This window comes from Haliotis asinina, chromosome 7 (assembly GCF_037392515.1).
Source record: "Haliotis asinina isolate JCU_RB_2024 chromosome 7, JCU_Hal_asi_v2, whole genome shotgun sequence".
Classification (NCBI taxonomy): Eukaryota; Metazoa; Mollusca; class Gastropoda; order Lepetellida; family Haliotidae; genus Haliotis; species Haliotis asinina.
The window spans coordinates 1,783,774-1,808,153 of NC_090286.1; the positions used below are offsets into that span (position 1 = coordinate 1,783,774).

At 40.7% G+C, this 24,380-nt stretch overlaps 1 protein-coding gene across 4 annotated transcripts; it reads left to right on the forward strand.

Moving 5' to 3' along the window:
* The first annotated feature begins 714 nt into the window (after positions 1 to 714).
* Positions 715 to 23,393, forward strand: LOC137292178 (multiple epidermal growth factor-like domains protein 11). 4 transcript variants are annotated; one of them, XM_067823736.1, is made up of 14 exons: positions 715 to 825; positions 10,662 to 10,796; positions 12,312 to 12,506; positions 14,564 to 14,788; positions 15,378 to 15,512; positions 17,343 to 17,492; positions 17,813 to 17,956; positions 19,552 to 19,701; positions 19,932 to 20,081; positions 20,553 to 20,702; positions 20,945 to 21,139; positions 21,338 to 21,475; positions 21,979 to 22,114; positions 22,285 to 23,393. In XM_067823736.1, the coding sequence occupies exons 1-14, from the start codon at positions 774 to 776 to the stop codon at positions 22,466 to 22,468; spliced, it is 2,139 nt and encodes a 712-aa protein (XP_067679837.1). In that variant the 5' UTR covers positions 715 to 773; the 3' UTR covers positions 22,469 to 23,393. The 4 variants fall into 4 exon arrangements, with proteins under 4 accessions (XP_067679837.1, XP_067679839.1, XP_067679838.1 ...); XM_067823737.1 differs by having other exon boundaries at positions 721 to 825; positions 20,951 to 21,139; XM_067823738.1 differs by lacking the exon at positions 17,813 to 17,956.
* Positions 23,394 to 24,380: the final 987 nt, after the last annotated feature.

Sequence of the window (24,380 nt, forward strand, 5' to 3'; positions counted from 1 at the left end):
TGACTGTGTTGAGTATTCCATCACAAGGGATAAATATTTTACATCACGAACTTTGCAGGATCTTTTTATTAATCATAGTTCTCATTTAATTATTGCTTTTTTAAAAGAGTTAGATTTGTTGTCTGAGCTGTAAATAGATAAATATTTTACGACTGGAAGTTTCAATTAGTAACTGACATTGTTAGTGGCAGTATCCTCAAGGGGGGTTAAAGTACAGTAAAATTATTGTCCTCCCGAGAGGGTACGTAAGCCCCATAACATTCGAAGTAAATTAAAGCTCTCCACTGTTTTACTCGTAGCATACGTGTAGTTTTAATATATGGCTAGATATCACGAAATTGCTAACGGCTGAAGGGATGATGTAAATCCAGCTAGGGTCCATGCAGGTAGCAAAAGTACTGTAAGTCCCCATGGTCCCTAGTATGGTGATCTACCTTCGGTTGTTGGCAATCTATAGCCCGTTTTTATATTGTAGTGTTCTCAGTAATTAAACTGTTTTAGATATCATTACTAGATTTAAATGAATGTCTGTGATATACTAGTGATTTTGCTGTTCTTTGTCAACAGATTTTAGATTGTTTCAAGTATTATTGATATATATCATGTTTTTTTGTATTGTTCTCGTCACGATATGGCTGAGATACTGCCGATGTGACGATAAATATTCACTCACTCACTCAGATATTTGCTGGTGGGGTGTTATCTAGAAGTTTTACTGTTATCGCAGTTTACCTCCATTGTAGTGCTGTGGCTATATCGGGGACACAGTGGAGATGTACCTTGGGACTGCTGCTTTGTTTGTGATCTTTCTTGGACATTGTTCATGTAAGTTTATGCCTATTTTAACGTCTGTCGAGGTATTCGTTATGTATAGTTACATGTTACAGTATAATGCTGGACCTACATGTGTGTTGTCTGGTCTTGTGTAACTGACAGGTAACCAAACACACACCATGTGTGCATACAACATACTTACAGGACATGTTATAGTATAATACCGGGCTTATGTTGTCTGGTGTAGTTTTAACAACATGTAACCAAGTGTTCAGTGAGCCAGTATTCCGCATCATTTTACATTCTGCAAATCTGTGTAGGTTTTAGACATGCGTCTGTCTACAACGTTATGCCAGGGAATAATACCGCGGCAAATTGATGTAGTGTTAACTGAGTAGAAACCACACACACTCAACAGGAAGGCGAGTATGCACTGCTAATACCTGTAGGACAACTTTAATGCTTTTATTCGGGTAGGTTCTCAACGGCTGCCGTTGAATGAGTCATTGTGTATCGTCTCTTTCTTCAGTGATCCCCATGTCACAATGACCTTGTACAATGCATGTGCACGAATAGTTAGGAATGTGTCGACAAGGACGGTCATGGTACATGGGTGTGTCACCTGCGTGTTGAAAACTGTTTTGTAGTGAAATTCAGATTGGTTGTGTTAGAACTACCATTGGTAATGTTATCCAGTTTCAGCAGTTTTTGTGGAGCACGAGATCAGAAGGCATGTGCAATATGATGGAAGTGAAGTACTGTCGGAAATACAAGCCTTCTATGCCATGCAAATGTCTTCTCACTTTCTGTGTGATATGCCTGTTCGCGGAGAAATCATTGCGCTTTGTTGATTTTCCTATGAAGTGATAACTGGATCGTTACCGTTTGGAAACTATTCACTCTTACATTTGTCTCTACTAATCATTTCCAGGAAGAGATGTACATTGAGTGACATTTTGCACCATAAAAGTACATATATGTTTTGACGTCACCTGAACACCAGATCCTAAAGTCACATCCACCGGGATAAGGGTTGTTTTTAAACAACTATGAGTGAGTGAGTGAGTGAGTTAATATTTTACGTCACATCGGCAATATCTCAGCCATATCGTGACGAGAACATTTAGTACTGAAATGAAATATATGTCTATTTCAAAACCTGTCAACGAAGGACAGTAAAACAACTAGAATATCACAGATGAGAATATAAAACTAGTAACTATACCTAAAACAATTTATCTACCGGGGACAATACAAGATACAAATGGGCATAGATTGCTAACAACTGAAGGTAGATCACCATACTAGGGACCATGGGGACTTACAGTACCTTTGCTACCTACATGCACCTTAGTTGGATTTACATCATCCCCTCAGCCGTCAGCAATTAGGGAACATCCAGCCATGCAAATAAAAAGACACTTATGCTACGATTAAAAACGTGGAAAGTTTGAATTTACTTTGAATGTTTGTGGACTTACGTACCCTCTCGGGGAGACAATAGTTTTACAGTACTTCAGCCCCCTTTGAGGATACAGCCACTAACAAGCACAGTTATGAATTTAAACTTCCAATAATAAAATATTTATCTATTTACAATTCAGCCAATAAATTCAATTCTTTTAAAAATGCAATGATTAAATGAGGGCTTGTGTTATCAAAAAGATCCTTCAGAGTTCGTGAATTAAAATACTGATCCCTTGTGATGGAATACTCAACACAGTCAAGCAGGATATGCCTGACTGTGATTCTTTCATCACAAGGGATACAAAACGCAGGATCCTCACCTTTAAGCAAATATTTATGTGTATATCTTGTGTGGCCAATACGACATCGTCGCATGATGACCTCTTCATATCTGGACTGACAACCCAAGTAGGTGTAACCAATATACGGTTTTATTTCATGTAATTTATTGATACCTACTTGGGTGTCCCACCTCTTCTGCATCAGATCACGGATAGACGTTCTAATGCAAGCTTTGTAATCTGAATATGGAATAGGAAGTGGTGTCACAGATTTGTTGAGTGCTGCTTTTGCAGCAAGATCGGCCATCACATTCCCAGAAATACCTACGTGACTGGGTAACCAACAAAAGACGATGTCGTATTGGCCTGTCGCAAGATAGTTATAAAGTTCAATAATTTCTATTAAAAGTGGATGTTTACATGCTAGGTTTTTAATAGCCTGAAGGCAAGAAAGAGTCAGAATAGATTATGTACTGTTTATGTTTAGGATGTCTTTGAATATATTTAAGAGCTGTTAATATGGCGTTAGCGTCTGCTGTAAAAATAGAACTATTATCTGGTAGTCTAGAAGATATTGTTCCTGATCCAATGACAGTGGCACAAGCCACTGCGCCACCATCCTTAGACCCATCTGTAAATAAGGATTTATAATTGCTATATTTATGTTTCAACTGATTATATTCTTGTTTGTATTGTAATTCATTAGTTTCTGATTTTGTAAATGTAGTTAATGTTAGGTCAACTTGTGGCTTAACCAATTGCCAAGGAGGAGTAGAAAGAAGACGGGAAGGAGCTATGTTTTCCAGCTCAATGCCGGCCGAAGAAAGAAAGGGTTTAATTCTGAGCCCGAGAGGTGGAACAAAAGAAGACTTTTTGTTGTACAAGTCCTCGTAGAGAGGATTGAAAATACAGTTATATGCAGGGTTAGATTCGTTAGAGTATAGCTTTTGTGATATATTGTAAAGATGATTTTATACGACGTTGTGTAAGAGATGGTTCATCGGCTTCAACATATAGACTGTCAACAGGAGAGGTTCTAAAGGACCCAAAACAAAGTGTTAGACCTTGATGATGAACAGAATGTAATAATTTTAAGTTGCTGTTGCAGGCTCCACCATATACGATGGATCCATAATCAAGTTTAGAACGGACAAGTGATCGATATAGATGGAGGAGGGTAGCTTGATCACCTCCCCATTTAGAATTTGATACCACTTTCAACAAATCAAGTGCTTTCAGGCATTTAGTTTTCAGAGATTTAATATGAGGCAAAAACGATAGGTGTGAGTCAAAAATTAATCCCAGGAACTTGGCCTCCTTGACAACTTTAATGGGAGTGCCATCTAGAGATAGTTCAGGGTCTTTATGTGGTTTGTACTTACGACAAAAATGTATGCAATTAGTTTTCGATTTAGAAAGTTTAAAGCCGTTTTCAAGACACCATTTATTTATTTTGTTTAAACACAACTGCAACTGCCGCTCTATGGTATGCATATTTTTACCACGACAACAAATATTAAAATCATCCACAAATAAGGATCCATCAATGGAATCGTTTAAAACTTTAGATAATCTTTATACTAAAAAGTGTGACTGACAAAATACTGCCTTGTGGAACACCCTGATCCTGATTGTAATGATCAGACAGGGTAGAACCCACGCGGACTTGAAATTGTCTGTTATTTAAAAATTTGCCTATGAATTGAGGCAAACGACCACGCAAACCGAAATCATGTAGATCTCTCAGAATGCCATACTTCCAGGTTGTGTCATATGCCTTCTCAAGATCAAAAAAGATAGACACAGCATGTCGCTTATTAATCAGCGCGTTTTTCACAAATGATTCTAAACGTACTAAGTGATCGACAGTACTTCTGTTTTTACGGAAACCACATTGTATATCTGTGATAAGGTTATTTGTTTCCAAGTACCAAACAAGTCGATTATTTATCATGCGTTCCATGGTCTTGCAAACACAGCTAGTTAATGAAATCGGTCGATAATTGGATGGATCGGTATGATCACGTCCAGGTTTAGGTATTGGTACTACTATGGCGTCACGCCATGAGGGAGGAAAGTTACCCGATGTCCAAATATCATCAAAAATATTTAGGAGAGTTTCCAGACAGGATTCTGGTAAATATTTCAGGAGTTGATAATGTATATTATCAGCTCCAGTAGCAGTGTCATGAGCTTGATCAAGAGCAGTATGGAGTTCATGAATAGAAAATGTTTCATTATAATCTTCCCCATTATCAGAATTGAAATTAATAGTTTTCTTTTCTTGGTGTTTTTGATATTGCTGAAATTTAGGTAAATAATTAGAAGAGGAAGAGTGTTTAGCAAGGGTTTCACCCAGTTTATTAGCAATATCTGATTTATCAGTAAGCAATTGATCTCCATGTTTACGATGATGGACAGTAGATTTAGTGCCTTTACCTTTGATTTTCTGGACCATGTTCCATACCTTGGACGTGGGTGTCCGAGAATTTATTTTGGATACATAATTTTGCCAAGGTTGGCGTTTGTTCTGTTTAAAGTACGCCGTGCATTAGCATTTAAAATCTTAAATTTATTGAAATTATGCACCATAGGATGGCGACGGAAATAATGTTCTGCTTTTTTCCTTGCCTTCCTAGCTTGTTTGCACTCATCGTTGAACCATGGTTTTCTTATGTGTGGAACTACAGAGGACTTTGGTATACACGCATCAGCTATGGAATTCAGTTCCTCAGAAAAACATTTAATAGCATCAGGAAGGTCAATAAAACGTTCAGGATTAAGTTTCTCCGCAGACAGTGTTTCATATAAAGCCCAGTTAGCCTTTTTAAAATTCCGCCTTGATGAAGGAGGAACATCAGATGGAGTTACAGATTTGAGAATAGTAGGAAAATGGTCACTTCCACAGAGGTCATCGTGGACTGACCATTCGAATTCATTAAGTAGTTCTGAATTTGTCAATGACACGTCAAGAGCAGAATAGGTCCCTGTCCCAGGGTGTAAATATGTGTTGGAACCATCATTATAAATACATAAATCATTGTCAGAACAAAAGTCTTCCAATAATTTACCTTTAGCGTTAGTAGTTACACTACCCCAGAGTGGGTTGTGCCCATTCAGATCTCCCATTATAACACAGGGCTTCGGGAGTTGGTCATATAGAGCTTGAAGATCGGTTTTGGCAAAAGTCAAAGACGGAGAGATATAGAGTGAGCATAATGTAAAGGCAACGTGCAAAGTTAGTCGTACTGCAACGGCCTGAAGATTAGTATTAAGTGAAACGGGGCTATGGATAATGTTGTCTTTGATTAGAATGGAAGATCCTCCCGTGGCCTTATCACCTGGAGGTGAAGAGCAATGATATACTTTGTAATGACGAAGATCGAAAGTATCTGTCTGTTTTAAATAAGTCTCCTGCAGACAGATCGCTGAAGGTGTAAAATCTTGGACTAATAGCTGTAATTCATGTAAGTTAGTCCTCAACTAAACTACCTTTTGGGGGGATTTATTGGGGATCTACCCCACACCCTTTTGGAGGGCAACAAGCTATGTGCCCTAGAATGGACGTTTTTCTCTGCCACTTTGGTGTTTTGAAGCATCAGGCTTAGGCTTAGGTTTACGTTTAACAGTGTGTTGACTATCAGCTGTCGGTTGAGAAGATGACTTGGATGTACTAGGAAGTGATTCCTCAGTCTGTGATGATATAGCAGGGTATAGCATCTGTGGAGAGTTGCAATTGACCCAAGTCAAGGTAGTTTTGCAGCCTGTTGATGATTTTGTTATTTTAGAGCTAGACTCAGATGGTGTTTTTGCTACTGTAGCATAACTTTCTTGGAGATCAGATCTCTGTACCAGCTTTTTTGCCTCAGAAAAGGAGATATTTTGATTAAACTTTATTCTGTTTATCTCCATTTGCTCTTTCCTAAAGCAGTTGGTGCATTTTTAAAATCACTGTCACAATCTTCTGTTGTATGTGTTTTCTCACCACAGTGAGCACACACAACAGACAATGTGCAAGTGTTTACACCATGTCCATATTTCTGGCATTTGAAACGCCTCAAAGGATTGGGGATGTACAAATCAACGTTAACATTGCAGTAACCTGCCCTGATTGATTTGGGTGCATTTGGTGCAGAGAATGAAAACAGGTACGTGTTAGTTGGCACAACCTCATTATTCTTCCGTCTTGAAAATCGTTTTACATCTATCACTCCTTGATTCTTCATTTCTGATACAATGTCAAACTCAGTCATATCTGCAAATAGACGGTCTCGATCTCTTACAATACCTTTACTGGTGTTCAGAGTTCTATGTGCAGAGACCTTAACCGGAGATCCAACAAACATTTCAGTGGACAGCAGATTGGTTGCTTGTTGTTCTCTATTACATTCAAGCAACAGAGATCCTGAACGCAAGCGTTTCACATCTTTAATTTCTCCTGCTATTCCGTGGATACCTTTTGATATAGCAAACGGATTCAGCTTTAATGGAGTTTGATCAAGAGTCTCAAGAAGTAGGAAACGAGGCCAATAATCATCAGATTTCGAAGGTCGCTGTTCATCACAATCAATGGCAAGTGGACGTTTCGTTTTTTTGTTTGGGGTTTGGTATTCCATGCGAAGTGGTAATGATTCGTCATCCGAGCTCCCCACCCACCACGGAGTATCACAAGGACAATGCTAAAAACAAGCGGATCTCCAGCTTGCAGCACCAAGGATACCCGGATGATATACTCCAGCAGAAAAATTAAAAGATTAATAGTTCCACCAGATTGGCCCATGAGCCACCGCCTTCTGGGCATACGACTCTAGGCAAAAACATACATAAAATTATTGGTTTGAACTAACAATTTCAAAATAGCCAAGCATGAAAAATCAAAGCAACAGTTTTATAAATTTTGAGCATTACATAGTTGTAGCTCAGGGCGTGACCAGCCGATTGATAGAACTGGGCCAGTTCTACCACCCGTCTAGGTGAAGTAAGGGCCGAAGTGGTGTGTTGAGCAATAGGAGCAAAATGGTTCAGTCTCCTACTGCCCTAAACCACCAGAATACCGTCCTCCACCGACACGGGACGCAACCCACGGCCAACAGGTTGCCCAATTTAGTCGCCTCTTACGACAAGCAATGGGGTGCTGTGGACACATTCTGTCCCGGGTCCACACGGGAGAAGAGCACTTAGCGTTACCCAGCACCCACCACGAGGAGGTGGCTCTTCGTGGGTGCCTAAACAACTATGAAAAGTTGCGGGGATAACAGTTAAGAAAGGTTTAGTTTTGTCGTGATCTGAATCAAGGAATATACAAATGTTGTCACATTAACGTAGTTTGCAATTTCACGACAGTTCAATAGTTTATTAGTTGCCACTTTGTGCAGCGTTAGATCATGTTTGTGCACATTGGATACGGGTTCAATGTGACTGATAAATGGTCATAAAAACTCTACGAATTACAGATGCAAGGGTCGTCTCCGCAGTGGAACCTTTCGAGCTGTCCGCAGATATGGTTTTGATGTGGGGAGGAACATTCACTTACTTTCATTTATGTATTATTTTTATAGACTTACTTATTTTCAACACACGCAAAGATTGAACAAAGTGATAACACAGTACCGTTTCTAATTAGTGTCAGGGTGGCTGTGCTCATAACGTATGTGTTACAATTCTCTAAATACATATTGTGTGAGAGCGACACCTGATAGAGAGCATAATACTGCAGTCACGATTAGATTATATGCAAGATGGAGTACAGACAAGTGCAGTTATAATGTGTTCGTGTTTAACTCAATTCTTCTGTGTGACACCAACGGGCTGAGCTTGAAACAAACGTTACAGACACCATAACATTGGAGAGCTAAAGTGGCACAGAAAAATGATGTGGGTACATTCTTGAAACACATCTACCCTTGATAGCACGAGCAGTTAGCTGGTATTGTGAAAACCTGATCTGACATGTTTGTGTAAAGAGTGTCAAGAGTTTATGGGTGTGTACATCAAGACACTATTAGGTTGTTATCACGGTACGCTGGATACTGAGATCTGTGTTACACATTCGATGTGCTTACTATAACATTACAAGTAATATACCATAAAGACATATATAAACAACCTTGGTCTTTGAACTGTAAAAACTGCTGTCATGCGAATTATCGTATATAGACAAAAACATTTACATGGCTTTCAGTCAAGCTTATGAAGGCTTCCACAAACACTATGGACATCTGTGCCTGCTGATATCTAATTATTGCTACCTTGCAAAATGTGAGCGTAGAGGCGCTTTTGCTGTGTTGAGTGAGTGAGTTAGTGAGTTGGGTTTGTGGCGGCTATGTGGCGGCAGTCTCTAACTAATCGAGTCTGGACCAGACAACCCAGTGGACAACAGCATGAACATCGATCTGCGCAATTGGGAACCGATGACATGAGTCAACCAAGTAAGTGAACCTGACCACCCGATCCCGATAGTCGCCTCTTACGACAAACATGCCACACAGAGCATTATGACACATTACAGCCTACAGTTCATTACTAAAACAGTGATGTATCTAGTTGGACTGGATCGACACTGAACGTTATGGCACATTACAGTCAGGAGTATCCACTTTTTTCAACTAAAACATTACACGGTTTTTATTGAACGGAGGACAATTTTTTGCAAATGTCTTAATTTAGAAAAGCATAAAAATCAGTTTGGTGTTGGCTGTTCCGATTATCCAGTGTTTCGATATCATAATCTGGAATAACGACACAAAGATGGGCTGACGATGTTCTGATCTTGTTAGATTGAATATTTGTGTGCTTGATGTTCGCCATGTTAGTGGGCAGATGGAAATAGTGCATTACCGTGAGTCATTTATAACTGCGCATGGAAAATCAGAGATGATGATATTGAGTGCCTATAAAGGTCGCGTTTGCCGTTTGGCATTTCGGCAGAACCATCCCGCCCCCTAATGCAAGGGAGAAGGTTGCTGTGATACGTTTTTATCAAAACTAGTATCTACACGTTGTGACATCAAACTCCTAAATCGTCAAATACATCTATCAGGATCAAGATATAGTCTAGCATAGTGTAACCGGTCGTTGTTAGAAAACAAATATCAGATCAACAGTGACTGGCAAATGTGTAGGAAGGTGTGTTTGTTTAAGGATCTCAAGCTTACTTCATAAAGAATTCCATCTTTGGTCACATTGCATTACTATGCATCCCACTTGGGGAACAGTATACAGGTCTTACTGACAACGATAAACAATATGCCAGACAAATCCTGAGGACGAATGCATTACACTTGGTGATTTTTCAAGTGGACAGAAGGATAGAATGTGTAAAAAGTAGATTTCTGAAGGAAACATTCTTTCTTCACGTTATACGTGTTTTATACATTCTTAAAACCTGAGCCCTTTTCTGAAAACTCTCATTAAAACTCCGTAGAGGAAAGAATATTATCAATCTCTAAGTTTAAGCATAATCCTTAATACTGTCAAGAAAGGACTACATATACAAAGAAAATATGTGACACAGCAGAATTAATATCATGTTGGTTCTTAAATATTACCAGGGCTTGTTTGGATTGTAAATATCACTGACTGTGGGAGTTCAGTTGTGTCCAGGAATCTGATTTCCCCACCGTCAACCACTATAAACCAAAGAGAAAAATTCAATCTTTAATCCAAGGAACATGACATCATGTAGCACATCTTGAGTACATCCAGTCAATGGGACCTCCTCCAGATACTAGCAAAGAGAAACGTTGTACAAGGACAACATATACAGCTTCATGGCTCCTACGTTTGCGGTATAATGTCCAACACACAAAATCATGTTTCGGATTAGTTTGATATCGATTCCCTTAATTTTGCAGACAGTACATTTTGTTATATATGATGACTCCCTAGCTGAAACCCAGTTCCCAAATTACTACATACTAGAATTAGGTTCTTACTGTTTTGTCAGTTTGATAACACAATTGTTCATTTGAGCACACTGTTCACAACAACCAAGAGGGCTTAATATACATACACAGTGTGGTACAATCTGATTCACTATCTCTGATGTAATACTTCTGTTACTGACAGGTAGGCTGATGGTACATACGACTACCAGTGTCACTGTCTATCTCTGATGTAATACATGTGCTTGTTTTACAGGTAACTGTCCTGGTGGTACATACGGGTACAACTGTGACTACACATGTAACTGTGAGCACACCCAGTGTGACCCTACTTCTGGCTGCAGTTTGTCAAACTGTTTCCCAGGCTGGTCTGGTCCGACATGTCAGAAACGTATGTAACTACTACTAGTGACACGGTAACGTAATTTACGCTGACATAGCAGCAACACATGTTTCTTCTTTTGACAACATATATTTGTGTTATCCTATCCTAAGAACCACCCTCATGAAAGGAAACACTTGTTTCAACACTGTAACATTTTCGTGTCTTCTGAGGTCTTGAAATCTTGTGGTTGGACTTTTGTTGTGTTGGGATAGACGTATAGTTGATATTATCGTAGTGATGGTATAGATGTTATAGATATATGGTATAGATGTTATAGATACATAAATATCGTAGTGATGTTATAGATGTTATAGATATATGGTATAGATGTTATAGATATATAAACGTCGTGATGATTTTATAGATGTTATAGATACATAAATATCGCAGTGATGTTACAAATGTTATAGATATATAGATGTCGCAGTGATGTCATAGATATATGATTATTAATGACAACGTAGGCAACGTAGAACTGAGAACTTAGTGCATGTGTAGACTAGACAGATTGCATTACCTGGGCTGAGCTCTCCGAAGCCCCGGGGTGACCAGCTGATGACACGTGAGGGTCAGCGGGAGGGATATCCCCGGAGGTCCGGCAGTTGGGCTCTGGCTATGAAATAATCTCGGAAGCTACATCCTCTATGTTATCGTATATAGAACAATACGATAATATTGCACATATTTCATTGATTTGTTATTGGCGTTAGTTGGTCTACAGTAGGTGGCTATAAACGGATTTGTGTCATTCGTGTAAACGAAGACACGAAAATGGCTCATTGCATTTAACGATATATAACTGGGAAAAGTGGCTATCTGTTTAAAGTGTCTGATTATACACCGAGTGTAACTGATCACAGTTACGAACGGTGACATGCGCATGTAGCGGCCACAAAATTTCCGAGTCCTGTGCTGGGATTCGAACGACGGACCCTCTGCTCCGAAGTCGGACGCCTTGTCCACATGACCAAAGAGGTTAACCCCGTCAGCAAGCTGACAAGGAAAGGATGTCATCTGTGGGATGACTCCACGCCCTCCTACACGCAGATATCCATAGATCAGATATCTCTAATTCCGAAATACATCAATGTCAATTCTGAAACAATAGTAACATAATTTTATCTTATCACCTATGTTTTGAAGAGGGGTTGAAAAGATGATAATATCCAGATAAAACAGGCGATATATTTGACTCTGGGTTTTACATACCGAGTATAAATACATTGAGCGTTGAATATAATGGATGGAAATAAGCTTTGCTCAAGAAAGTAAAAAATCCAGGACCGGGAATATAAAGTGACCATTGTGGCATGTAATGGAAATAGAAGTACAAACACTTATTTGTGCTGTAAAACAACCCTACAGTATGTGTACCTTCTGTATTACACTCACAAAAGATATATCAAACTTGCTTCTGAGCGGAATGATGAGGTGTTATTCAACAAATGTCTAAATATTGAGCTCTGCATGTAAGATACGCTCAAGTTGAATTGTGTCGGAAGACGTATGTGGTTGATACAGATAACGTTGCGAGGGGGAAACCTACGTCATCCAGTGGAGATGTTTTCCCATCATCCCGAGCCACAGACGGAAACATTGCTGCAATCAACTGGGCTGTCTGTATACAGACAAATTACAGCAATCCCAGTTGGTGGCGAGTGGATCTCAGTGACACAGTGTTGATACGTGACGTCACCATCTACTTCAGAACTGACTGTAAGTAAGGTGTCATTACTGACTGCCATTAGTTACACTGTCTGTATATAGAGACAAAGGGCAGCAATTCCAACTGGTAGCGAGTGGATCTCAGTGACACAGTGTTGATACGTGACGTCACCATCTACTTCAGAACTGAGCGTAAATATTACGATGTGGGTATGGCGGGAAACATGAGTTAATTTAGTAGTATGAGTACGGGGTACTGGTTTTGAGAATCTGACTTACGTGAGTCACACGTTTTGGATAGTAGTTTCACTTCTCCTCGATTTTAGTGTATCCGTTTCCGGTTGAAGAATCAGTCCCTAATGTCCACATGGTGGGAAACGGTTTCCTGTTATCGGGTAAATTGTTTAGCGTATTCAATATAGACGATTATTTAGATGTGCGTCATGGTGAGAGCATGTCTGTAACTCGGATACAGGCATCAGCATACTCATGGTGTTTGGAATCAATGAAAAGATCGGAAAGTAATGCCAAGTTTTCAAACACCCGGGAATAAGACATTGCCTTAAAATATTAAAAACTTGTATAACGTAATTTATGTAGCAGTGATTTGCAGTAAATAACCAATCACAGTCATGTTTTAAGTTTGTCAGTGTGAAAGATATTTTTGTTGCCAATATGATTTGAAAATCTCTACTCACTCGTAAAGTTTTTTATACCTACTTGGGTGTTCACTTCTTATAAGGGGTTCATAATCACTGTAAGGTATCAGAGCTGGTGTCATACAATTGTTGATAGCGGTCTGTTGGCTTGGCAACCAACAAAGTCGGTGTCATATTGGCCAGTAGCAAGATCAAGTACAGTAGAGTCAATAATTTAGATTGGAATCAATGAAACGATCGACGGAAATGTCATTTGTGACAGCATTCTTACGATGTGAAGTTATGTGAATTGTTTACGATTACAACGGGCGACCTAATTTCATTTTTATTTTTTCATTGTCGAGGTGCAAATGGAATAAACATTGTATTTAGCGAGCCTTACCATCCCCAAACTAACTTATTATCATACAATGGCATTCTTACTTTATAATTTTAAACAATGCGATTTCATTTGCCGCAGATCATGAAACTAAATTTCGTGGGATGTGCCTGCATACCTATGACGTCACAAATATGTTCGTAGTAATACGCAACGTCACAAGCGCGGTGACGCAAGTTTGCACTGATCACTCATTTGAGTGCGTTACGTCATCTAATTCCCAGTAAGCTTTTTCAAAGAGAGCATTGTTGTCAACAAATCTTAGCGTACATTTGAAAAATATTAAAACTAGTGTGGAATTTTAGAAAATTTCTATTACCATTTTGAACACAAAATACACTTTAGTGTTCGCGTGACATTGTGCACCTGGATTACTATGCCGTCGATAACACTGACAGTCGGTCGGGAAACTGTCTTTGGTATCTTCGCAAGCCTATGGATTTTCTATCTTCGCTTCATATCGTGTCTCGGGAAATACGTGGTTTTATCAGTAGCTCGGACGAGTGCCCCGAGACACGATGTGATAACTTATAATATGGTATTTTATTATATGATATGGTATGGTATGGTGTGATATGATATGATACACGGTATGATATGATATGATATGGGGCGTTATGATATGATGTCATACGACAAGGTATGTGTAATGTGATGCTATATAATGTGACACATTTGATGCGATATGTCTCTTTGTGGTGTGACTATATTATTCCTTTCCATGATACTGTGTTCTGTGGTCTTATATACTATGGGTTTGTGGCCCTCAGTATGAATAAAGATTGATTGATCGAAATGGAAACTAACAGGTATCTCAGAAATCTGATCACTAAAAAGAAGGTATGAAAACAACAAATAGCATACACATTTCAAATGTTTGAGATTAATGCATATGTCATATGGCCAAACGACTTACAAGTTAATTCACAGTATTTGTACAGAAATTGTGTATACACAGATTTAAATATCAGCTATAGTTAATCATGATCTGTATGTCACTAAGTCGATATGGTTGTTCCAAGCTGACATATATTAAACAACACTGTGCACTCATTATTCCTTATTTGCAGTTACACCCAGAAGAAACGGCATCCAGGTGTACCTCACCAACACCACCATCACGCCCAGCGGCCTCCTCTGCTACACTGTGACAGGAAGGGCTGATGGTTTTGACATCAACGACATTATGTCTGTCCCCTGTCACGGCAGAGGGCGCTACGTTCTCCTGTACACAACAACAGCTAATGACAGGGATAGACAACCTACAATGGACTTTTGTGAAGTAGAGGTGAATGGTAAGAAACACTGTTTATGTAAAACGAAAATTAAAATTTTAATGTGATCTTTCTAGCTATCACTGATAGAGTGTGTAGTTTTCTATGAACTCCTTTGAAGCTAGTGGTGAACTGTCAGACTTATATTTATGCAGGTATAATCAGGGCAGTTGAGGGACATTTGTTCAATGTTGTCACCAGTTTCACTGAGAAGAAATTAAGGCATTAATTTCTATAATTGGCTGCATTAATACAATGTTTGTGAGAACACGTTTTCTAAATCTCGAACCAGTCAAGGTCCTGGGGTAGAATAGGCCTTCAGCAATCCATGTTTGCCATAAAAGGCGACTATGCTTGTCGTAAGAGGCGACTAACGGGATCGGGCGATCAGACTCGCTGACTTGGTTGACACATGTCATCAGTTCCCAATTGTGCAGGTCGATGCTCATGCTGTTGATCACTTGATTGTCTGGTCCAAACTCGATTATTTACAGACCGCCGCCATATAGTTGGAATATTGCGTTAAACTAAACGTACTCACTCTAAATCTCGCACAGTTGCTCGATGACCTTGATGTTTGTTATTTCTTGTTATTTCCACACATTGACAGTGTGTGGTCCTGGTGCGTTCGGTGCTGACTGTGAGAACTACTGCCACTGTAAACACGGCGTCTGTAATTACATCACGGGGATTTGCCCTCCAGGTGGATGTCTGTCAGGCTGGAAGGGAACCAAGTGCGATGTCAGTGAGTGAATAATAACCAACAAAGGAATATGAGCAGACTAGAGGGTGTCCTGGTGATGAAGGTGTAACATGTGATGTTGTAATGGTTTGGCACAAAAACAAAGGCGGTATGATTTTAGATCCTCAATTCAGTACTTCTAGTGCTGGGGTTCCAGATACTATGGACATGCTGGGTATATTCCTTTCATTATACATTCCTAACACAAACTGATGAAACTCTAATACATTTAACACTTTTTCGTTTTTTATTGAAGATATTTAATATGCGGCGTTTCCCGAACAGTACACAGCTCTGTATTGTCACTGTGACGCGAAATGACATTGCTAATGCAGTTGTGTATATATTTAAAAGGATCAGGAACGAAAATTACGGAACAAGTATCAAGACAGTTCCTGTTTATTTATCATGCGACTCGATGAAGAGCTTAATATTTGTTACGCAATGTCAAATTGTATTTTGCTACTATGACACTTGTAAATAGTAAATTCTGTATTTGCCTTATGTCTTCATGCTAAAGAAACACAAGTTTTTCACTGATGATTTATATTTTATGCCAAAAGAAATCTCTCTCCTGAAAATATTCAGTCTGAATGTGCAGTCCGTGATTGGTGTGGATGCCGCACCACTGTTTAAAACAATGGCGCAGCAGTGACTGTACTAGTGAGAAACATAGTGGGCCTTTCCGCAAAAAAGTGACGGCAGGTAACAGACCGTAACAGAAACCTGTAGGTGGTCCGTAGTGGGTTCGTAGTGGGACGACAGGCATGTGTATTCTCCAGTATGTCACGGTCCTTTCAAGTTTTGTCACATAATGATTGTCGTTTGTCCTGGTTCTCATGACAATGTTGAGGGTAGCCGGATGCGTCCCGTTCTATCATGTTGCACGCAGGAACGGCGAGATACGGCACGTCGCGTTCTCTGACATTCCCAGTCTGTAGCTGATGCTGACCTTCTTGTAGAGGACTGGATGTGTGCCCCAGCAAACATACAAACACAAAATCTTGGGGATTTATGCTGCTCCTGTCTCTCAGCATACAATGGCTGCTACTGCATGGAAGGTCTTACGTGTTTCAAAGCTTACATTCGTAGAAAGTCTTGACAAACCGCGCCAACGTGAGTCAAAACCTTGATCATAACATAAGTAACGTGAGAGAACCATCAGAACGCGATAGGCTGAGAGGACACGTAAGTGGACTAGGGCCGAAACGTAGAGGACCTCTGACCTTCTGAGACTCAGCAGCCTGTTTTCCTCAACAGACCATCGCGGAGACCGCGAAAGACCATGAGAAAACTTAGCTAGACCTAACAAAAGTTTGTTTTGGAGGAGTGAGTGAGTTACTATTTAGCTTCACATCGGCAATGTTTCAGCCATATCGTGACGAGAACATATATAACATTGAAATAGAACATAACTTTGAGGAAAATATATAAACCCGTCGTCAATGGACAGTAAAACAACTAGAATATCACAATCAGAATTAAAACTCCCCTGGAAAGTTAAAACTAACATTACTATTTGGAGAATGCAATCTAAAACAACAAGCTATATATCGCCAACAACTGACGGTAGATCACCATACTAGGGACCATGGGGACTTAGGTCTCTAGTTGGACTTACACCATGTCTTCACCTAATGGCGATTATAAGAAATGTTAGCAAAATGAAAATAAAAAGAATAGTTTAATTTGAGTTTGAAAGTTTTTGGACTTACGTACTGATGTTGGAGGTGACAAATAGCCCAATTCCCATTTCGGGAAAACGGGACTGCAACGGTCACCACAAACACAGATAAACCCCAGCATATCAGGCCTTTTGGGAATTCTTGACAGAATGTGTCGACAGTGTTGAGTACGGCCATGACTGTGGAGGGACGTGCTCTGCCCGGAAGTGTAATGCAGCAGGGAGCCCCTGTCCCCGGGATACAGGCCGATGTGATGGAGGATGTCAGCTTGGATGGAAAGGAGTGGACTGTACATCAGGTATGGAAGACTTTCTTTAATGTCCAGTGTCAAAATACAGTGTCATTCATGAGAATCAAACATGTATTTACAGACAACACACAGTATGTTGAGATTTTAGTCTTCCATGATTACATATACATGCTACCTGTCTCACACCATTCACTCACCTGACGAAGTAGTGAGGATATACTCCGAAACGTTGTGTTCCTCGTAATAAAGAATTTGACATGTATAAAACTCTACTCCTATTGCTGCTATGATGCATGATATACAAGGAATTGTCATTGTCAACTTGCTTATCAGTCATATTCTGCTGTGTAATAATGTTCCGTGTGTAGAATGTTCCAACACATACGGAGACGGGTGTAGCAAGAGGTGCTCCAGCAGACATTGTGGTGCATCCTCCTCTACATGTGACCACGTGACTGGAGCATGTGACCACGGGTGTAGTGCCGGGTGGAAGGATGTAGACTGTGTTACAGGTAGGAACCATGGGCTGTAGTGGAAGTTGGAATTATGTAGACTGTGTTGCAGGTAGGAACTATGGTCTGTAGTGCCGGGTGGAAGGATGCAGACTGCATTACAGGTGGGCACAATGGGCTATATTGCCGACTGGAAGGATGTAGACTGTGTTACAGGTAGGAACCATGGGCTGTAGTGGAAGTTGGAATTATGTAGACTGTGTTGCAGGTAGGAACTATGGTCTGTAGTGCCGGGTGGAAGGATGCAGACTGCATTACAGGTGGGCACAATGGGCTATATTGCCGACTGGAAGGATGTAGACTGTGTTACAGGTAGGAACCATGGGCTGTAGTGGAAGTTGGAATTATGTAGACTGTGTTGCAGGTAGGAACTATGGTCTGTAGTGCCGGGTGGAAGGATGCAGACTGCATTACAGGTGGGCACAGTGGGCTATATTGCCGACTGGAAGGATGTAGACTGTGTTACAGGTAGGAACCATGGGCTGTAGTGGAAGTTGGAATTATGTAGACTGTGTTGCAGGTAGGAACTATGGTCTGTAGTGCCGGGTGGAAGGATGCAGACTGCATTACAGGTGGACACAAAGGGCTATATCGCCGACTGGAAGGATGTAGATTGTGTTACAGGTAGGAACCATGGGCTGTAGTGGAAGTTGGAATTATGTAGACTGTGTTACAGGTAGGAACCATGGGCTGTAGTGCCGGGTGGAAGGATGTAGACTGCATTACAGGTGGACACAAAGGGCTATATCGCCGACTGGAAGGATGTAGACTGTGTTACAGGTAGGAACCATGGGCTGTAGTGCCGGGTGGAAGGATGTAGACTGCATTACAGGTGGACACAAAGGGCTATATCGCCGACTGGAAGGATGTAGACTGTGTTACAGGTAGGAACCATGGGCTGTAGTGGAAGTTGGAATTATGTAGACTGTGTTACAGGTAGGAACCATGGGCTGTAGTGCCGGGTGGAAGGATGTAGACTGCATTACAGGTGGACACAAAGGGCTATATCGCCGACTGGAAGGATGTAGACTGTGTTACAGGTAGGAACCATGGGCTGTAGTGAAAGTTGGAATTATGTAGACTGTGTTGCAGGTAGGAACTATGGTCTGTAGTGCCGGGTGGAAGGATGCAGACTGCATTACAGGTGGGCACAATGGGCTATATTGCCGACTGGAAGGATGTAGACTGTGTTACAGGTAGGAACCATGGGCTGTAGTGGAAGTTGGAATTATGTAGACTGTGTTGCAGGTAGGAACTATGGTCTGTAGTGCCGGGTGGGAGGATGCAGACTGCATTACAGGTGGACACAAAGGGCTATATCGCCGACTGGAAGGATGTAGATTGTGTTACAGGTAGGAACCATGGGCTGTAGTGGAAGTTGGAATTATGTAGACTGTGTTACAGGTAGGAACATGACACATACCAGTAAAAACGCAATCCGGGAAATACGTAAGTCTTTGGCTTTACAAATGTTCGTAATAATGTAACTAACAGTTTGCCCCAGTACACACACTTGGAAAAAATCACAATCTTAGCCTTGAACACAGTAATTAATATCAGTACGCAAAATGGATTTCTGTCTGAATATTCCTCAGAATGTGTCCAAGGTATGGAATACGGGTTTGGGTGTCACAAAACCTGCAGTACCCGGATGTGCCAGGGAGACACGAGCACCTGTCCCCAGGATACAGGACGGTGTACAGAAGGATGTCAGCCAGGATGGAAGGGGGAAGACTGCACTACAGGTAAAACTGACATAAAGTGATCAGACTAGGATATCCTCCAAGGGTTTATGTTGAAACACTTGGGAAGGTGGCATAGTGCTGTTAAACTTATTTCGAAATTTACTTCCTTGAAGAGAATTAAGATATTATTTTTTGGGTCGGGCTGTACTACAGATATAAGATATCAGGCAGTGTCATTACTGAGACCATGTGGATTCGACAAAACATATATTTTGCAACCATTGCTACAGAATGCATCCAAGGTGTGGAATATGGGGTTGAATGTGCCATGAACTGCAGAACCCGGATGTGCCAGGGAGATACGAGCACCTGTCCCCGGGAAACAGGACGGTGTACAGATGGATGTCAGGCGGGATGGAGAGGAGTGGACTGTACATCAGGTTTGTAGATATGTCTCCTCCGGTGTGTGCCACTTATAACAATGTGTGAAGACCCTATGTAGCCATTATTCATGGAATATTTATGACCGTGCAATAGGTGTACTTGATGTGTCATGTGATATTCGTAGAAGGGAGAATTGGCGTCCATTTTAGGCGTCCGACATTTTATCTCCCAAGCATTTCAGAAATCAAAATCACATTAAGGTGGCCTGGGGAAAGATGTCTATTAAGGCAAAGTACTTGTTACAAGGAATAGAACTCTAGTTGGACTTACACCATCCCTTAACCTACTGGCGACTGTAAGAAATGTTAGGAAAATTGAAGTAAAAAAGAATACTACGTTCGAAAATACTTGTAAGTTTAAATTGACTTTGAAAATTTTGGAACTAACGTACTATCGTTGGAGGTGACAAATGACCGCCGGAAACCCTGCAAACCCAGCATAACAGCTCGTTTGGGGATACTTGACAGAATGTATCGACAATGTTGAGTACGGCCATGGCTGTGGAGGGACATGTTCTGCCCGGAAGTGTAAAGTAGCAGGGAGCCCCTGTCCCCTGGATACAGGCCGATGTGATGGAGGGTGTCAGTCTGGATGGGAGGGAGTGGACTGTACATCAGGTATGGCACAACATCACATATGATGTTTGTAATTGCAACATGCACGGAAGTCTGGTGTCATTGATGCCGATAATGTCCGAAGCAATGTCTGAACTATGCATGGATATTTTGATTATGGCAGTGTCATCCATGTTTTTGTCGACTCAATAATTTGACATTAATCATTATATCAGTTTAGTTAATGTAGTTGGACCCTACACGTGCAGTGACACGATATGTCTATCTTGTTGTCTATGTCTAAGTTGCAGTGAAGAATTGCAGTGGGTGTCCTGATGCCTTTCTTACCGAGTGTACAACAAACGTGAATTATGGCCTTGGTTGCCATGGCAACTGCAGTGCCCGGAAGTGTAAGGAAGTGTCGGGCACGTGTCCCCGACGTACAGGGCGGTGTGAAGGAGGGTGTCAGGCAGGATGGGAGGGAGTGGACTGTACGTTGAGTATGTGACGTTGTCATACCATAGGGTAACGGCTTAATAGAATGATGTACTCTTTGTCCGTATTGACGATTAACACAAATCAAGTGCTCAGCACTATGTATTAATGTACATTCTGATGGCCTAACGAGAGTCTCTCAACCCAGTAAAACATTTTGAAGCATATTTTTAATGCATCCTATCAAACACATGTTCTTGAAGAATGTCCACCACGGTCGTTTGGTGTTAACTGTTCCTCCAAGTGCGGACATTGTGTGGACGATGAACCTTGTCACCATGTCACTGGAACCTGTCCCAAGGGCTGCAGTTCAGGCTGGGTCAGCGACACCTGTAGACAAGGTTACCTGATCACGTGGTCCTACATTTATTTAAAAAAATCCAAAACACCTAGTATAAGCATCTATGTATTTCGGTAGAGTGAGCTGTTGAGCACAAACAAGTGCGAAAGTATGCTAACCAACGTCCATCTCTGTGATGATTAAATCGTAACTCATTCAGAATAATCGCTACTCAAGCTAGACAACAAAGGTTCACTGATTATAACATGAAATTTTATCTGTGAGTTTTGTTTGTTGAATGAACCTAGACGCATCCGCAGCAATAGTGTTTGAAACTGTATCACGATTGTTATCGTTAGTTGTGACCGACAGCACCATGCAACAACGATGACAAGAAACCAAAGATTACACGAAATGATTCAACATGTAACACTAATTCGGAGGTAATCCTATCAACTGAGTAAGAATAAATCAATGAAAATTCACCCAACGATGTTTTTAACGTTACTGATGGTGATTCTGAGAATGTTGATGATTTCGACAATAATTCATTTCTCGTTTAAGCCGTCGACAGTTCACCTGGAACCTCAACGGAACGAATATCTCGTTTGGCAGCAGGATTCATCGGAGCCTTTGCAATGCTGCTGTTGTTGGCTTTAGTGATTGTCGCAGTATGCTTATGGAGGAAAGGAGATTTCAGGTATGCTTCCATTCGCTTGGTAATGTACAAGACGTCATTAATGAAACTTGCAGATGTATTTTTCCAAACACGTAGAGAACTTCTAATTATAATGATAATGTTTAATCTTGATATCTAAATCAGAGTATCATTTGCAACTTCCTGTTCCTTTTTTACCGTTATGAAATCAGGATGGCAAAGAAGTCATCAAAGGAATATCGCAGCCCGGAGACAAACCCCGCTCCACCTGTAGAAGTCCCAGCATATGATGTGCTGCCTGAACATGACTATACCAAGCTGGAAAGGATCCACACAGAGCACTATGACACGTTACAGCCTCCAGTTGATTACCAGAACAGTGATGTCCGCATTTAGCTGGACAGGATCCACACGGGGCTTCATGACACATTACAGTCTACAGTTGATGACCAGAACAGTGATGCTCGCATCTAGCTGGACAGGATCGACACAGAGCATCACGAAACATTACAGTCTACAGTTGATTACCAGAACAGTGATGTCCACATTTAGTTGGACAGGATCCACACAGGGCATTATGACACATTACAACCTACAGTTGATTACCAGAACACTGATTCTCGCATCTAGCTGAACACGATCCACACAGAGCTTCATGACACATTACAGTCTACAGTTGATTAACAGGACAGTAATGTCCGCCGTATCTAGCTTGAAAGGATACACAGAGCATTATGGCACACTACAGTCAGGAGTATTCACTTTTTTCAGCTAAAACATTACAAAGAGAGGACGAAAGTTTCTACACGTCTGAATTGTTGGCTGTTCAAATGTCTGTATTTGGAAAAGCATTAAAGCTAGCTTGGTGTTGACTGTTCAGATTATTCAGTGTTTCGATATCTCGACTGTCAAGGATGTACACTTATTTTTTATGTTACGCAAAATATTGGCTCAGTTTTGGGCTGTTTAGTCTTTTCGAGCACATACCCCAGTATTCGTCAAGTAAAAACGATAAAACCCCTACCATTAAAAAAAATACGTCAGCAATTAAATGAGGTCGATTGTACGGTTCTGAGTTATTGTATTCCTCTCGCTTGTGCGAGTCCCTATAGAAAAGGGAAACATGTATGCATCATGCCTCTTGAAAGATGTGGTTCAAGTCAAAGTAGGAAATTGTTTCAGACATATTTTAGTTACTGATACATCAGGTTTACGAAGGTCTCCAGCATCTACCAGAAGACATTGACAGTATCACTTAATAAATGCATGACAAATGTTGTAAATAGAATTGTAAGAACGTAATAAATATCTGCTAAAAGCATATACGGTGGTAGAATTCTGATTGTACAACGAATCGTGTATGTATTTAGTAGTATGGACCAGACAATCCAGTAGTTGTCACCATGCGATACGATGACAGAGCACGTTGTTATGAATCAATACGAAATAGCGATGACGCTAGATGTTCGCGACAATGTGGTGACACCCGTCAAAAACATATACAAAATGTAATTCTTCAAAGGCATTTAGAAGTTGGTGAGGTAATACAAGACACTGTTATGGATGACAACTTCTTTAATTCTTTTAACACGACGTTTCAAGGCTAATTCTTGCCCCTTCGTCAGGTGGATAACCAACCCCCAGGCCCAGAGGCTGCATCTACAAGATAAACTGTGATTGCGGCAGCAGCTACATAGGTGAAACCTGCAGACCATTCAACATCAGACTCAAAGAGCACAAAACTTCAGTCAGAAAATTAGATCTGAAATCGGCCCTCTCTGAACACATCGTCAACTATCCAAACCACTCCATCAACTGGAAAAACATCGAGATCCTGGCTTCCAACATCAGTGATTGGCGGAGAAGGAAGCAATCAACATCAGAAGATTAGAACCTCAGATCAATAGAGATCAAGGCGTGTACCTACCCTCTGTCTGGGTGTCAACAAGGACTCATAGACTCTGAATCTATCAGCTGTGTAAACAACCATGTACTGTTAAAACATTCCTCCTTTTCATCTCTCCTCTATGATTGTACATACCTGATTACATTTATGTGCTTGTATATACATCTTACCCCTCAGGCTTCATGTATACCTATATATATTCTGCAATGCTACCTATGCTCATTATCCACCTGACGAAGGGGCAAGAATTAGCCTTGAAACGTCGTGTTAAAAGAATTAAAGAAGTTGTGATCCATAATAGTGCCTTGTATATACAAACTGTATTCAGTTGATAAAGCAAAGACCGAAGAAGAGTCGAATGATGTGTTCTGAACTTTTTAAACATAAAACAACCGACGAGGC

What these genes read in the sequence shown, in the direction of transcription:
- LOC137292178 (XM_067823736.1), top strand. Translation starts at nt 774, where the DNA reads ATGTACCTTGGGACTGCTGCTTTGTTTGTGATCTTTCTTGGACATTGT. An exon ending in TTGTGAAGTAGAGGTGAATG is followed by an intron (nt 14,789 to 15,377) that starts GTAAGAAACACT and finishes ACACATTGACAG; the next exon opens with TGTGTGGTCCTGGTGCGTTC. An exon ending in GGGAGTGGACTGTACGTTGA is followed by an intron (nt 21,140 to 21,337) that starts GTATGTGACGTT and finishes ATGTTCTTGAAG; the next exon opens with AATGTCCACCACGGTCGTTT.